A 15,128-nucleotide genomic window follows, 5' to 3' on the forward strand; every position below is an offset into this window, starting at 1 on the left:
GCCCTGGGTGGCTCCCACTTCGACTGCGACGTGCGGGAGAGCCTCCTCCTCCTCTCTCGGTACCTGGACAACCTCCTCGCCCGCCCCACCGACCCCCAGCCCCGCCGCATCAAATGCAGCAATCCACATTTTCGCGCCAAAATTCTCCCCCGTCGGGGGGCCTTGGACTTCCTCCTCGCCCTCGGCTTTGTCCCTGACCCGCCTGGTCCCCTTCGCCTTGACGCCGCGTCCCCTACGAGCCTGGTCCTCCCCTGCTCTCCCCACGAGGCCTCCCACCTCCGACGCGCCCGCCGCCTCCTCCTCCCCCTCGCAGAGACCCTCGAGCTCTCCCTGGGCCCGCCCCCGGCCGCCCCCACGGCCCCTCGCCCTCCCTCCCTCCCGCCCTCCTCCCCCTCCTTCGACCCGTATCGCCCTGCCTTTACCTCCCTGGCGCCACAGCCTCCCCGAAACGCCCACGGCTCCTCCCTCACGGATAGAAAATTGGCGGAGCTCAAGCAGAAACAAGCTGCCCTCCAGCACGCCCTTCCTGCGCGGGACCTTCAAGTCTTCGCGCCGGCCTCCCTCCCTCCCTCCCTCCCTCTTGCCTCCTCCTGGACCCCTGCCTCCTCGAGCGCCGACATGCGCACCCTGGCCCAGAGCCTGGCACGTCAACAAGCCGTGAAAAAACGCAACGAGGAGGCGCCCTTCCGGACTAGAGCCCAGCGGGAAATCGAGGCCTTGGAGGGCGCCAAGGTATACCCGCACACCTTGCTCCGTTTCCATTTTCCCGACCGTTACGTGCTGCAACTGCAAGCCCATCCCCAAGAAACGGTCGGTAACGTCCGGAGGGTCCTGTGGGACGAGGCCTTGAACGAGGAAGGGCGCGCGGCGGTGGGGGAGGAAGGGCGGCTGGTCTTGCACACCACGCCTCCTCGGAGGGTCCTGGAGACCAGCATGGTTCTGGAGGAGGGAGGAATGGTGCCAGCGGCTGTCATCCACGTGACCTGGGAAGGAGCAGCTTCCGGGGTGGGGGGAGGGAGGTATTTGAGGGCGGGATTGAGGAAGGGAGGGAGGGAGATAGGAGGAGCGTACCCCGTGGGCGTGGCGTTGACGAAGAAAGCAGCGGTGGGTGCCGCGGGAGGGGAGGGAGGGGGAGGGAGGGTAGAGGGGAGGGAAGGAGGGGGGAAGGCGGTTGGGGGGAGGGCGAGGCGAGGGAGGGGGGGCGGGGAGGAAGCCCGCGTGGATGAAGCTGTGAGGTGTCCCGCATGGGATTTTAAAGTAACTAATGTCCGGGAAATGTTGGCGGCGGGCCTCACCACGACCAATAAAGGAATGGGCGCTCCGCCTGGTTGCTTCCTCGTTCAGTCCGCAGACCCTTCGCGTCCTCCCTGAACCCTCCCTCAGGAGCTTCTCCACTCCGTCCCTAATTGCCCGCCTTCCTTTCTCGCAAATTTTAAGCCCTTCTCCACCTCCTTCCCTCCCTCCTTCCGGCCTCATCGCAGGTCTAGCTCCTCCTCTTCCACTTCTTCCTCCTCCAGGTCCACCAAGCCTCCCTTCCCCTCCCTCCCCCCCTCGTCCTCCTGCTCGTCGAACGGATTTAACCACGCCCGCGAAGTCTCTTCCCCCTCACTGAGCCTCTCTCCTGCACTTCCTCCCCTTCCTTTTCCTCCTCCTCCGCCCCCATCAATGGGTACCTCGTCCATCACATCCATCGCCGAAGCCCGCCGCGCCGCTTCCTTCGCCTCTCGGATCGCGACCTCCAGCTCGTCCTCCCCCCCTCCCTCCCTCCCTCCCTCCCCCCAACCTCCCCCAGGGCTGTGCCCACCCGCTTTCACCCCCTCTTCCTCTTCCCTCGTTCCCTCCCGACACCCGTAATTCAACACTTCGGCTTGCAGGTCTGTCATGTCCAGGAAAGTCTGACTCAACGAGGGAGATTCAGGAGAAAAAGGCTGCCTCCCTGGGAACGTGGAGGGAGGAGGGGACGGTGCTTCGGCTTTGCTCCGTTCGAAGAGGAAGGAGGAGGAAGAGGAAAAAGCGGAGGAGGAAGCGGCAGGTTTGGGCGGCATGGGGGGGGCAGGCGGCCTCCCCGGCAACTGCGTCCCTGTGGGAATGGCCCTGGCCTCAGGAGGCTCAAGGCCGGAAGGAGGAGGAGGAGAAGGGGGGGCTTCGGGGGCACTTAGAGAAGGGCCCATTCCCCCATGCTGCGGTCCGCCGTTCCTTCCCTCCTTCTCTTCCTCCTCCTCCTCCTCCTCCTCCTCTTCCCCCCCCAGCCCCCCCGAGATCCGATCCACTGTCAAGCGTCGGGCGAATTTGAGGACGCTGTTGTCCAAATACGCCCGGGAGAGCGCGTGGACTGCCCCCTCCAAGGCCGTCCTCGACAGGCCCTTGGCGGCTGACAACAAATTCTCGGCGCACTCACACTCCACCGAACGGATATACCCAGAGTCCTGCAGATGCACCTCCAAGAAAGTCTTGTCCGCGGCGACCACATCGCCGATGTACAGCTGTAGGACCGTGGTGGTACAGTACATCTTGTACAGAGAGGAGGTCAGGCCCTGCGCCCGCAAAACCCGCCCCGCCTTGTCGGAGATGTCGAGGGCAGGATGCACCTGTTCGTTCCTAAGACACAGATTGAGGGATCGGCTCAGCACGTCGCTGGCCAAGGGGGCGCTCCGGAGGTCGACGCTTTCTCCTTGGTCGGGTGCGAGCCAGGAAACGCCTTGGAGGCAGTACGCAACGGCCTGTTTGGGGCAGGCGTCTTCCACCTGGACTCCAGCTTTGACCAGGGAGTCAGCGGCGCGGCCCACGTCGCCCTGCAGCACCCACATGTCTGCCTCTCGTGCCAAGAGCTCTCCGGCTGCTTCTTCCTCCTCCTCCACTTTGGCAATTTGAGCAGCATTTCGGTACGCCATGGCCGCGGCCGCATACGTGCTAGTTTTTTCGTTGCATTCCGCGGATTTTATATATGCTGCCTTTGCCTGCTCCTCCGCCCCCGCTGCCTTGTACAACGATGCAGCTTTGTCGAAATACGGCGCAGCTGACAGATAATCAGGCTGCCAATTTCCAAACAAGGAGGTTTTCAACGTTTTCACAGCTTTCACGCGCCACTGCTCCGCTTCCTTAAGTTTTTCTAGATTCATCCTCTTCGGTACAGCAGCTGCCACATCGCCCGTTCGGTAAGAGGATAGATGGGTGTGGCGAGTAGAAGACAAAGTGGAGGACCCCCTTGCCGAAGGTGTTGTAAATGTGCTCGTGGTGCCTGGCCGATTCTGCAAGATGTTACAGAATGAAAAACAGCGCAGCTTTAACATCGATTCTGGTTTCTACGCACAATGCCGAAAGGAGAGATAGCCCCAGATTTAATCGTACGCGTCAAGCACCAGAGCAAGCACGTACCGGAGATGTGGACTTGCTCCCTTTGCCGTCTGTGCTCTTGGCAAAAAGAGCGCTGCGGTCACTTGAAAAAGTGCTCATGTCACCACTTGAGATGAAAACCTTTCAGTTTTTGCGTCGAAAGAGTCCGTGCGGAAAACTTTGACTTGCTTGCTTGAAGAGGGCTGTTTGTTCGTAAGTCCTCGAGGCAATCCGCGAGGTACCTGGCAAGGAAAAAATTGACAGATGAAAACAAACACAATCCCTGAGCTGGTGTGTAAATCTTATTATCAAAATGTTTCCCTCCATTTCATCCTTGATGATGGCCAGCGACGGCGTCATGGTCAGTAATTCAGAGGCGGATTTCAAGACGAAACAGAAAGATCATCGCCTCTCAACGGATCTCAACGGCCGGCGACAAACGGTTCAACCTCCCGGGGCATTTGGTTAAGGATATTTTTTCATTTAACGACCTTTGAGGCATAATAGCGAGCATATATATTCTGTTCATGTCAAAAATTGCTAGTCGTGAGCACGAGTCAAAGTGATTAGCCGCTGTCCGGGCGAGAAGACCACCCCGATGGGAGTTCAAAGTCTGCTTCTTTCTTTGCCCTTCAAGACTGAACGACAGGCAGGTCTCGCACAGGATAATACTGGAAAATTTATAAGTGGTGCCATTCATACGCATATCCCATCGCTATGTCTATGTCCCTCCAACTCAGCTAACGTTGCCACAATCGCCCCGATGACCACCACACCCTAGAAATGTAGCTCTCCAAGCAGAGATATAGTAAGCGAAGGTACAAAAATACGTTTTGTAATGCTATACATCTGTGTGTAGAATGTGCAAATTGTCGCTGCTATGCAACATATCAGGGCCCTGCAAGTCCTGAATGTAACCGTCCGCAAACCTGGTTTCTTATTTGTGTGCGGTAAAGCTCTTTCAAATTAGGAATGACGAGAGGAGAGATATAAAGAACGATGGAGATAATCGCCTGGCTCCGACGAGGGAGGCGACTACTGTTCCAGGTATCTCTCTAAAATAATTTACTGCAGCGCCTCCTTTATGCATGCTATGTTGTCCCTCGCTTCGCCACCTTCTGTTCGTTGTACATATTTGTCCTTCAAGGACACCTTGCCCCTCCCGTTTGTCACCTTATGTACCTTTGAAAACCGCTTTGCTTCACCTTCTTCCTATTCTCATGTACCTATGCACAAATTGAAGCCACTTTACGCTCTTGATGACAGGTCTCCCTTCCCACACGCCCCCTCCACCTATCCTTCTTTTTTCCTTTCCTCCCCCCGCTCAGCCACGATCTCCAGAACAGTCCCTTCTGCCTTCTGCGCCAGTCTTCCGATTTCCATATCCCCCTCAAAGATCTGTTTGACGAACCGAACAATCGCCAGCAGGCACTCCACGGGGAGGGCGGGGAGGCCGCTGCGACTGATCCAGAGCCGAGGCGTTCGTTTTTCAAGCTTCATGTACAGGAACTCCTGAGCAGAGAAGGAGAATGAGGAAAGATGAGATGGACACCTGACAAGAAGAAGTCCACACGGCGGGGGAAATGATCAGCACATTAAGGCGCAGGAAAGGGAAAAGAAAAAAAGTGGACGAGGAGGCAAGGGTCAAAGGCTCTTCATGCTGCCGCACCTCTGCTTGAAGCTGGAGTCGGATGATGTGGAGAAAAGTGACGACTTGCGGCCGGCACTGTTGCTTTACAAAAGGGCAGAATATCGTCCAATTCGTTTTCCCTGCGCCTTTACCGCTGTTCCTCTCCTCTTCTTTGCCTCCCACATGGCCTGCTGGTCCCTCCCCCGGATTCCTCCCCCCCTCCACATCCGGGTCGCTTTCTGACTGCATCGGGGGGGGCGGGTCCGGTTTCTTGTTGGGGGCTTCCGCTCCCCGCGATGCGGAGGCCTGTTCCTGAAACTCCTGCAACGTCATCCACAGCAGCAAGGCCGAGGTAAACCAGTTGGGGATACCGCACCGGGTCTGGGAAGAGGCACATGCCTGCGTGGAGGATTGACACAGGCAAATCAAGGCTTTGACTATGCGTCGGTCCTGGATCGGAACCCGAAAGAGGCAAAAATTCAATATAGCCCGGTACATGTACTCCAGGTTGTGCGTCCGCTTCTCGCTCGAATCCCAGTACCAACTCAATGTCTCTGGAGAAGTTGGGAAAGGAGGGAGGGAGCAGTGAGAATCACCGTCCTATACCAGCACCGAAGGACAGCACTAAATCTGAGCGACGCCTCTGCCGCGGCGATTACGAAACATACATCTATTTTCCCCGACTAATTTCTTCCTTTTCCTCCGCCCCAACCTGAACCAAGGTCTGCGGACGGGGTGCTCTGAGTCGCCAAGAAGGTGGCCTGATCCTTCAAGATCCGTTGCAGCACCACTGTCCGCTGTTGTGGCGCCAATGCTGGTACAGCGGCATGGATACGCGAGGGGTTAGCGCCTCGTAGACTACTGCCCGCTTGTCCACCTCCACCGCCGATCCCGCTCCCTCCTCCTCCTCCTCCTCCCGGCCCGGGAAATGCAGACGCAGTGGCGGGTAATGGCGCTCTCATCATCATGACTAGGAGCGTGTCCTTTTTACTCCCACTTTGTCACGCGCCAACAAATTTCTGACTTTTTGTTCAAATTCTCCAAGGAGGAATGAAAGCAGCTTCCACCGGAACAGTCCCTTCCCGACGCACTCTCCGCTCTCCTTTCCCCCTCCTGTCCGCCGCGTCTGTCTAGACACACGCTACAGCTATGCTAGGACAGCCTTGCAAATCCCGCGCTTTTACCGCTGCGGAGAATATTTATCAGCGAGCTGTCATGGGATGCAAGACATGGGGGGTGGATAAGCAGCGAGAGATAAGACACATATAATGCCCACCATTGGCAACCAATGTTGTCTCTAGAGCAGTTGTTCGACTCGTATGCCGTACATTCCGATATATCTGGAGCAGTGACCGCGTCATATGAAGCGTCCATGGAAATATGACCCAGTGAAAGGGAGGGGAAAATTCCGGACCATGGCATTTGCAAGCCTTGAAAAGACTTATTTACCAAAAAAGTAGGCAATACGTACAGTCCACCAATATGTCTCAGCATCACACTTCTCCCTTTTCCGCTCACGAACTCATCACAATCACCTCCAGTGCATGTTATCCAACCTCGCGTGGGTGATGTGAGAACCTCTCTTTTGCAGATCGTTGAACTCTTTTAATTGCGTTCGACTATGGGTTGACGCGTTTTATTAAGCGACCAAAAAGTGCGAAATAGTTGAGATGTCTTCTCGTGTTTCGCGCAATTTCTACGTGTCCCAAACTCCAGCTTAGCGTGAAGAATGCAAAGAGGTAACTTATTTTTGGATGAATGTACATGCAAAAAATATCAATTGGAACTGAAAATGTCATCAGTAGGTCAAGAATTCATGATATGGACTTGTAGTCACAATCCCAGCCCCCATGGGCCCGGGCCCACTTTTCGCGCAATTTTTATTCTTGCGACTAGGAGACGCCCTGTACATGCTTTTGGCATTTGGTTTGTGTAAAAAGAGATGCAGTCGCTCCAAAAAGGGAACCGGCACAACAAAGCATATCGAAACGCCAGGTGTTCAAATGCGCTCAGACGCTCTTAGTAATGGGATGGGGAAATCGCTTGCGGCGATTCCTTGTTAGGCCCAGATGTGAACCAGAACAAGAATGCAATGACAAAAGGGGAGGTGCGGATCCTTTCATTTCTTTCTGACTGTTGAAACATTATCCTCCACTTCTGTAGTGAGTTTATGTCAGGTAAAGCACGGCTTCAACGTCTAGGGATCATAAAACTCGCCTTTGTTGGTGTCGTCTGCCTGCCTCTCCTACTTGGACACACCGTCGCATTTCTCATCCAAGTGCATACCTGCAGTACAACAAACCCGTCGTCATCCCTCCGAATCGGCTTCACACGCAAAGCATGCCTTGTTGCTGCTAGCACACTGACAGGATCACGCACACGCCCCCGGCGTCGTGATCTTAAGATCGGTAAGCCACGCCCGGAAGTACCCGATGAGGCTGGCGATGACGACGACTCAGAGGGGGGAGGAGGGAAAAGATGGGTGCGAGTGTACCCTCTCGGGCTGGGATCATACGGCGGACAGACGGCAGTTTTTTTAGGGCGGCGGAAAGAGGTCGAAAAAGAGAATGGTGGGCGCCTGGAGGCTTTGCCAGTACCGGTCTTCACCTCCGGCGACTTGGAGATGCTGCAAGCAGCATTTCGAGAAGCTGAACGAAGACGGAAAACGGAGGCGGAAGGATTGCAGAACAGCCGGGGCTCTAAGAGCCAATTCAAAGCATCTTCGATGTGGACGGGCAGGCATTTGTCCACCAAAGACAACGGCTTTTTCGATAACGCGCCCTGGGAGTGGGCAGAAAGGATGGCTAGGGAGGCAGGAGAAAGCGGGCAGAGCGTGCCGACCGTTGCAGCGACGAATGTTAAAAAGGAAGCGTTCGACGCCTTTGTTTTCGGTAAGAATGTACGGGCAGACTGGACCTCCTCTCCTTACGCACTGATGCTGCACGTCATCACACGGGCCCTTGGCGCCGCGGTCTCGGAGCTGTTGATCGATGAGGAAGACAGCCCCCGGGGTCCGGGAATTACCTTCGGTCCTGTACTTACATTGCAAGAGGAGGTGAGGAAATAGGAAAGGAAGGGTTCAGGGGGGAGGGGAGATGCCTCTTATGGCGTGCTTGTCCAGTACAGGCCACAGGGGCAGTCTGTAGACCGGCTTGAGCTGCTCCTATTCGACGCCCTTTTTCGTTTCATTCCCCCCGTCTCTTCTTTTTTTCCACTGCCCACCACCGTACAGGTGGGCACGGCACCCTCCGAGCAGGGGCGGGCCATGCTGGTAGATTGCCTCATTGATGAGGTGGTGGGATTCGCCTTAGCGCTCAACCGAGCCATCAAGATGCCCGTGGACCTGTACGAGGGGACGGCGGTAGCTTCCCGGGTCCTAGGACGGGGTTCTGATGATGGTATCCTGCAATTAGAGGCGGTGGGGGAGGGGGAAGAAGCGGCGGAGAGGCGGAAGGAGAACATGATGACGGTGATGGAAAACGTCCGGCCAGCATGGGAAATTTCATCGGTGGAGGCCTTTCGGAGCATGGACAGTCGCAGCAAGAGGCTGTGCCTGATCAAAAGCGGGGCGGACGCGATCCCCAAGAGGAGACAAGGGCCCCAGGAACTCGACATTGCCCTGCTTCCCTACCTGGACGAAACTGTGCGCCGGGAAGCTCGCATTGCCTTGGCGGTAGAACGGGAGGATTGGAGCACCGTGTCAGCCTTGGAAGCGAACAAAAGCGAACGTGGGCGGGTCAAGGACCGGTTGCGCGCGGCCCTGGCGGAAGGGAACGCCGCCGTGGTGGCCCGGTTGGAAGAGGAGTACGTCCGATTGACGGTGGCGAAGATGGATCCCACCCAGGACGAAGGCTCTTACCAGAAGGACTTGGACCAAGACGATTGGTACCTTAGAAGCCGACGGACATGATTGACGCGGTAGGTGGATAGGGTTGGAGTTGGCATCTCGGAGAGCGAGGTGAGGAGGAGCCACCTTGAGGGCTGCTTAGCTTTTGATACGATTGGGAGATGGAAGGGCGCAGGGAGACATAGATGTGACGCTTGGAGGGACAGAAATGATGAGAAGAAGGGGGGGCGTGACAGCATATGTGAAACAAGTCGTGAAAAAGAAGGCGTCGAAGTGGAAGAGTCCTACCCCTGGGAGCCAGAGATGCCTCCCTATCCACGGAAACTCCCAGGGTGCCTCATGTGCTCTTTGTGTGTAAACATCTTCCTACCCATCTAATTTTGTCTGTCTTCTGGTACAAAAACATGCTGGGTTGCCCCTTGCTTCGTCCACGGTCATTTGACAATAAACCACTTCGATCTTGCAACGTGAGATTTCCGGTAGCTCTCTTCTCCACATTTCCTTTCTGACAATGGTTATCGCAGTCCTACGTTGCATGGCGGTTTCCCTTTATTTTCAAAGTTTTTTTTGTAATGAAGTGTGCCTAATTCTAATCCGCTTTCCTTTCCTCGCATCAGTCGCGGAACCATTGCCAGAGCACCAAAACATCATTCTTTCTGTGATGTTGCCCGTCAACGCTCCTCTTTTCCCCTATCCTTCCCCTCTTCCTCTACTCTCAGTCCATCTGCCATCCTGCCCGCCAACACGTCCGCCCGCAATTCGTAATTTCTTCTTGCATTCGTAAACAGTACACCGTACGCCTCCCCTTTTCTCAAATCTTCCTTCACTTTTCCACTGCTCCCTCCTCCCTCCTTTTTTCGCAACCCCGCGCGCTCGTGCCACAAGCCAGCCAGCTTCCCGTATAATTGTGTGTACAACGGTAAGTACCGCCCACTCGCATCTTTCCGATCTGGAGCACTTCGGCGGATGTCCCGCTCAGCTTTTTCAAACCAAGCGATCGCATTTTCAACATTCCGCGCCCGTTTTTCCTTCCGACGTTGCAGGTACAAGTCTCCGATGGCAAAAGCTACTTGGCCCGCTTCGAAGGAGGCTTTCCCGCCTCCTCCCGCCACTGCACTCAAAAGAGTGTAAGCATTTGTGTACCTGTTGATGGCTTTCTCCAAATCTGCGTTCCAAATCGCCTGTTTGGGAGGCGACAGAGACGGCGAGGACGGGAATAAAGAGGGCTTCCCGGACAGCTGTTGCTGCCCGTTTTTGTCCTTCCCTCCTTCTTTCCCTGCTTCTGTTCCGTCGGACCTGCCTTCACACCCTTTGTCCATGCTTTTCATCAATGTGACATAGATGCCGGCCATGCTTTTGTTCAATCCAATCATGTAATTGAGTCGCTCCTCCTCTCCCTTTGGCTTCGCCCGTACACCCTCGAAAGCCTCCACAGCCCGTCCAAACAATTCTATTGCCTCCCGCAATTCCTTTTCGCCCCCGCCTTCATTCTCATCCTCCACTTTTTTGCGACCCTTTTCCTCCAATAGTCGCCCGGTGTAATGCAAAAGCCGCCCCATCTCCTCCCTCTGCGAGGGCAGCAAAGCAGCTTCCGCCTCTCTCAAGAGGGCAAGGCAGGTTGCTTCGTCCTGCTCGTTCTTACCGCGCCGCGCGTAGGCTCTCGCGAGTTCAAATCGAAGCGTATGAACCATGGAATGGGCCTCCAGGGTCCCATCTAAGAGGCGGGTGGCAGGGAGGAGGGCAGCTTGGTAGGCGGCGATGGAGAGGTCATGGTGATGGGGGAGGGAGGGAGCGAGGCAGGGTTCCGCATAAAAGATGGCCAACAGCCGGTTGGTTTGGATCCAGAGCATGGCGTCTCCGTCTTGGGACAGGGACACCCATTTCGGATCGACGAGGCTCACCCATCGACCACCCTCTGTCCCTTCCTCATTCCTGTCCGCGTCAAACATGCCCCGCGCCTGCTCCAAGAGGCCAAGCCCTCGCTCCACTACAACTCGTGTCTTCTCCGGAGCTTCTCCCTGGCCACCTTCGCCATTGCTCAAGCGTTTGAGCCGGTGGTACGTATGCACCGCCGCCGAGGTCAAGTAACTCGCACGCCTCACACTGTCGTTTCTCTCTATATCCTCCTTCCTCAGGTCCCCCAATACGTCCAGTGCCAACTCGGTCGCGTGCGGCTCGTCTTCTGTCTTCTCCGCCGCGCTCCCTTCCCGCTTGGTCGCCTCCTCCTCTCCTTTGACTTCCAATGCGAGGGCTTTCAAACGCAGCGCCAGGGGACAATACTCCACGCAAGGAGGCAGGGTAGGGTTGTCCCCTTCAGTACAGACGCCCACCTTCCCCGCCTTGTCGAGCGCCGACAGGGCCAGGGTCGGATTTCCCACCACCAAGGCCGCCTTGCCTAGGTTCTCCTGCAACACGTGCACATCGACGGGAAGGAGGCAAGTCTCCTTGTGTTGGTGCTGTCGAAGCAAAAGGAGGACGTCTCGGATCACGTCTTGGGCCTTGCCATCCTGCAACCACTGTCGAAAGGCGGCAATGCGCGAGGCGACGGCCAGAGAGAGGCCTGAGTGATGCTTGAGGTGAGCCTCCCAGGCGCGCTGCTCCGACATGCTTTCCGCTGCACTCATGCTGGTCCTCTCTTCCACCTCCTCCTCTTTATTGCGCACAGCCCTCTCAGAGAGTTCGCCTCTCCCATCCACCACCCCTTCGCTGTCATTTCCCCCCTGTCCCTTTGTATCGGCGGTCTCGATCTTCGTTTCTTCTTCCTTCCTACACGCCCGGACAAAATCGCCGACCTGGACATCCTCGGCGTCCATGGCTGTCTGTAAGGCTGTCAGAGCATTCTCTGCAGCCAGAACCTCTCCCTTCTCCTTCGCTTTTCGACCGGCCCATGCTTGGCACAGTAATCTGCGCACCCGCCACCGGATCAGCCCTTCCACCTCTTCTTTTCCCATCCCTTTCCCTTCCTCCCCACTTCTTAAGCTGTTTCGTACCTCCTGAACCTTTTGCAAACCCTCGAGGGCGGTGGGGAGGGTAGCACGCACAGACGGGTAGACTGCTGCCATGCCGCTCAGCAGCGCCGAGAGGTTGTCCAAGGCTTTGTCGAACCTTCCTCCTCCATCTTTCTTCATCCACGTGGTAGACTCCACCCACTCCTGCGCTGTTGCCGCCGCCGTGGCGGTGAGGGAGGGGTCAAGCACGGGAGAAAAGGCCTTGTACTTGGTGAGGACGGCGAGCTTCAGGTCGGGATCGCTCGTTTCAGGGGTCGCCTGCCCCGAAAGGGCCAGGGGGGTAGGTCCTAAAGGAGGGCCGTAGACTTTCGCGGCTTCCCAAGCCCCTTTGACCGGGTGTTTTAAGCGGCTGAGCGCGGTGTTCTCCCAGGACAGAGCGACAGGACCCAGGACTGAGCTCGGCCCTGTCAGCCCCACCTGCTCGGTCTCGTTCCCGTTCCTCTTAGTGATCTTGTCCTTACTCTTAACGAGCTTGCTTTTAATGCCGCTGTTGTTCTCTGTTGCACACATACCGACGCCAAGGGCTGTTGCACGTGGCTCTTGTGCGTGCTGCATAAGCACCTCCCGCAACCCTTTGGCATCTTGACGTTGAACCTGCAAGAGTATCTGGCCAAAGTACTCTTTCGATAAATCCGTCAAAAATTTATTGAGGACAGTTGATGCCCCAGCTGCCTGGAGCAAGAAGCCTGTGCTAAGCCAATCAAGGATGGGCGCAGAGAACCCCGACACTTTGACGGAAAGGTCGCTTCTGGCGTTTTTCTTCTTCATCGCGGAAGCTGTGACAGACCCCGTACCATGTTTCCGATTAGGATTGTTTTCCTTTTGAGGATTGAATGCTCTGCTTTCCGCCTTGTCTGGTACCGGTGGCGCAGATGGCGCAGCGGTAGGAGGTAGGAGAGTATCCTCGGGAAGAGAGGGAGGAGCATGTGCCTTAGTCTCCCTTACGCCCCCAGACACATTGACGTCCCTTTTGGCGGCTGCTATCGATGTACAATCTTTTCTATCTTGAATTGAGGTAGTTGGCTTAGTTTTGACCGAGCCACTTCTACTAGTTTTGTGTGGCATAGACGTCCAATTCAATTCCTGGTCACAGCCGCTGACGAGGAAGGAAATGAGGATATCATTGTCACAGTTAGTGAGGTGACTTTACATACCACTATATGGCGATGTCTAGCACTAAACTTGCATCACTTATCAACACATATACGCCATATACCCTGATCATTCGCATTGCGATCGCGTGCCAGCCCTAGAATTCGACGCCCGAGGCGTCTCATGCCCGACACGTAACGGACCTTAACGGCTTTGGCCGTCCACAAGCCAGAAGGACTTGGAACTATGTCGTTGCCCGTAGTAGACAGGGCGCCTAAGCACAAGTCCTTCGATTTGGGTTGTGCGAAAGGATTTCTTGGACCTGATGCTGTGTGTCATTTTTTTTCCTCATCGATAGTCTTCCATAGACGGGACAGGACAGAGTTTTGGAAGGCCGGGAGGTGAAGTTCTCCAGTGTACACAAGCATGAAACCTGCGACAGATAAAGATGTACAGTCGAGCGTAGGAGATAGGGCCACAGCCAAAAGAAGTTGTGCACTCACTAACGGTGCCGCTGCGAACGATCGTGAGCCTGCGGTAGTGACACTCGCAATCCCAAACTTCGGGCCTGCCGAGAGAGTAAATGCAAGCCTCCAAATCCTTACTACCTCCTTGGCAAATTTTTTGGATTCAAAGTTCATTGTAAGGTTGAATGAAAGTGCCGGCGTAATAAAACCTTCACAACTCGTTTTGGAACTCGTGGTGGTTAAAGAGGCCCCGGATGGAGACGCGGCAAAATTAGCAGCTCGGGCGGGGTATGTTACCAGAGCCATGACATGCACAATCACAAAGCCGCGTCAACGTTTGCATCAAGGGGAAACTGGCGCACTGACAGAGGAGACAAGGGGCTCAGGGTATCCTCAGGTTATTGCCGTGCCATGTTCCCGTTCATTTCTTCCTACAGATCATCCCGTGGCCATGGAAACTTTCAAAAACGCAGGACCGCAGCTAACAAATACGGCGAGATTGCTTTTTCACAAGGCTGAACCAGGCCTTGTCTATCCAATTAAATTGACAAAGTCAAGCGCTTTGTGCGTACAGCAAGGTGTCGAGTACGTACTTTTAGCGATGCCTCCGTGTCAGGCACTTGCATCTGTCTTGCCTGATGGTTGGTCAAATTCTTTACAATGCACCTATGAAACCTTGATCAGAGTATTTTTAGAGCAACTAGTTGGAAAAGTGACACTTCGGCAGGTACTTCCGCAGAAGATGGATAGTAAGACTGAGGTCAACAGCACCACAGCGCCACCTTCGTTGGATAAGCGAGAGGAGGATCACGTCGAGTCACCACATATCCCTGTCTACCAGCATCCTGGCCAGCCACTCCAGGGTGGTGGCTGGCATGGTGCTCTAATACGATACCTGGATCACACCCCAGAACTCAGGCACTTTATCTTCTATGAGACTTCGGAGTGGATGGCTATTTATGACGGCTACCCTAAAGCAAAGGTCCACCTGCTCTTGATTCCCAAACCCGAATTCTTGACCATTAATTCTGTCACGGAACTCAGCCATGACAAACACAACAAGCAAATAAGTAGGCTGCATTCTGCGGCCCGATGTATCGCTACCAAGTTGGAAAAGGACACGAATGGACTGCGTCTCCGTATGGGATACCATAGTTTGCCGTCCCTTCGCCCTCTACATATCCACATTGTCTCACAAGACTTCGATTCACCTGCACTTAAAACAAAAAGACACTGGAACAGCTTTACCACACCTTTTTTCCTGGACCTGTTGCAAGTAGAAACTGCCTTGCAAATCCACGGTAAGGTAACCGTAAGACACGAGGATGCCGAAGCCTTATTAAAATTATCACTACGATGTCATGCGTGCGGTGCTGTGCAAAAAACGATTCCCGACCTTAAGCAGCATGTAAAAAGTTGTGAATCAATGAACATAAATTCGAGTGAATCGCACTAGAGCGCGTGGGGTGTTGTATGGCGCGCTAAAATAACATAACATCTTAACAAGGCCTGACGCATAAAGTGTTGATGCGGTTTTTGTTTTCCATTTTCATTCAATAATCCCCGTATGCCTTTGAAATCGTATTGCTTATGATACTGCCTTGAAGTCTTGTTTATGACATAAGATTACTGAAGATAATTTGCTTGTGCGGTTTTCATCATCTCTGTCGTCCCCCGAATGTATACGCTGGATTGCAATGTTGAAGTTGTCCTTTTCTTCAACGTTATTGCTCGTTATTCCTAATGCTACT

The 15,128-nt window shown here is 54.9% G+C and overlaps 2 protein-coding genes across 2 annotated transcripts; both read left to right on the forward strand.

Annotated features, from left to right (window-relative positions):
• Positions 1-13,971: 13,971 nt before the first annotated feature.
• On the forward strand, positions 13,972-14,519 carry NGA_2057420 (purine nucleoside phosphoramidase; the record flags this gene model as incomplete). The annotated part of the gene is made up of 1 exon (XM_005853870.1): positions 13,972-14,519. A coding segment is annotated over one exon (548 nt), but the record flags the coding sequence as incomplete, so codon positions are not given.
• Positions 14,520-14,525: 6 nt separating this feature from the next.
• Positions 14,526-14,771, forward strand: NGA_2051320 (aprataxin; the record flags this gene model as incomplete). Its single annotated transcript, XM_005853869.1, has 1 exon — positions 14,526-14,771. A coding segment is annotated over one exon (246 nt), but the record flags the coding sequence as incomplete, so codon positions are not given.
• Between the last annotated feature and the right edge of the window lie 357 nt (positions 14,772-15,128).

Source organism: Nannochloropsis gaditana, assembly GCF_000240725.1.
Source record: "Nannochloropsis gaditana CCMP526 unplaced genomic scaffold scaffold698, whole genome shotgun sequence".
Taxonomy (NCBI): domain Eukaryota; class Eustigmatophyceae; order Eustigmatales; family Monodopsidaceae; genus Microchloropsis; species Microchloropsis gaditana.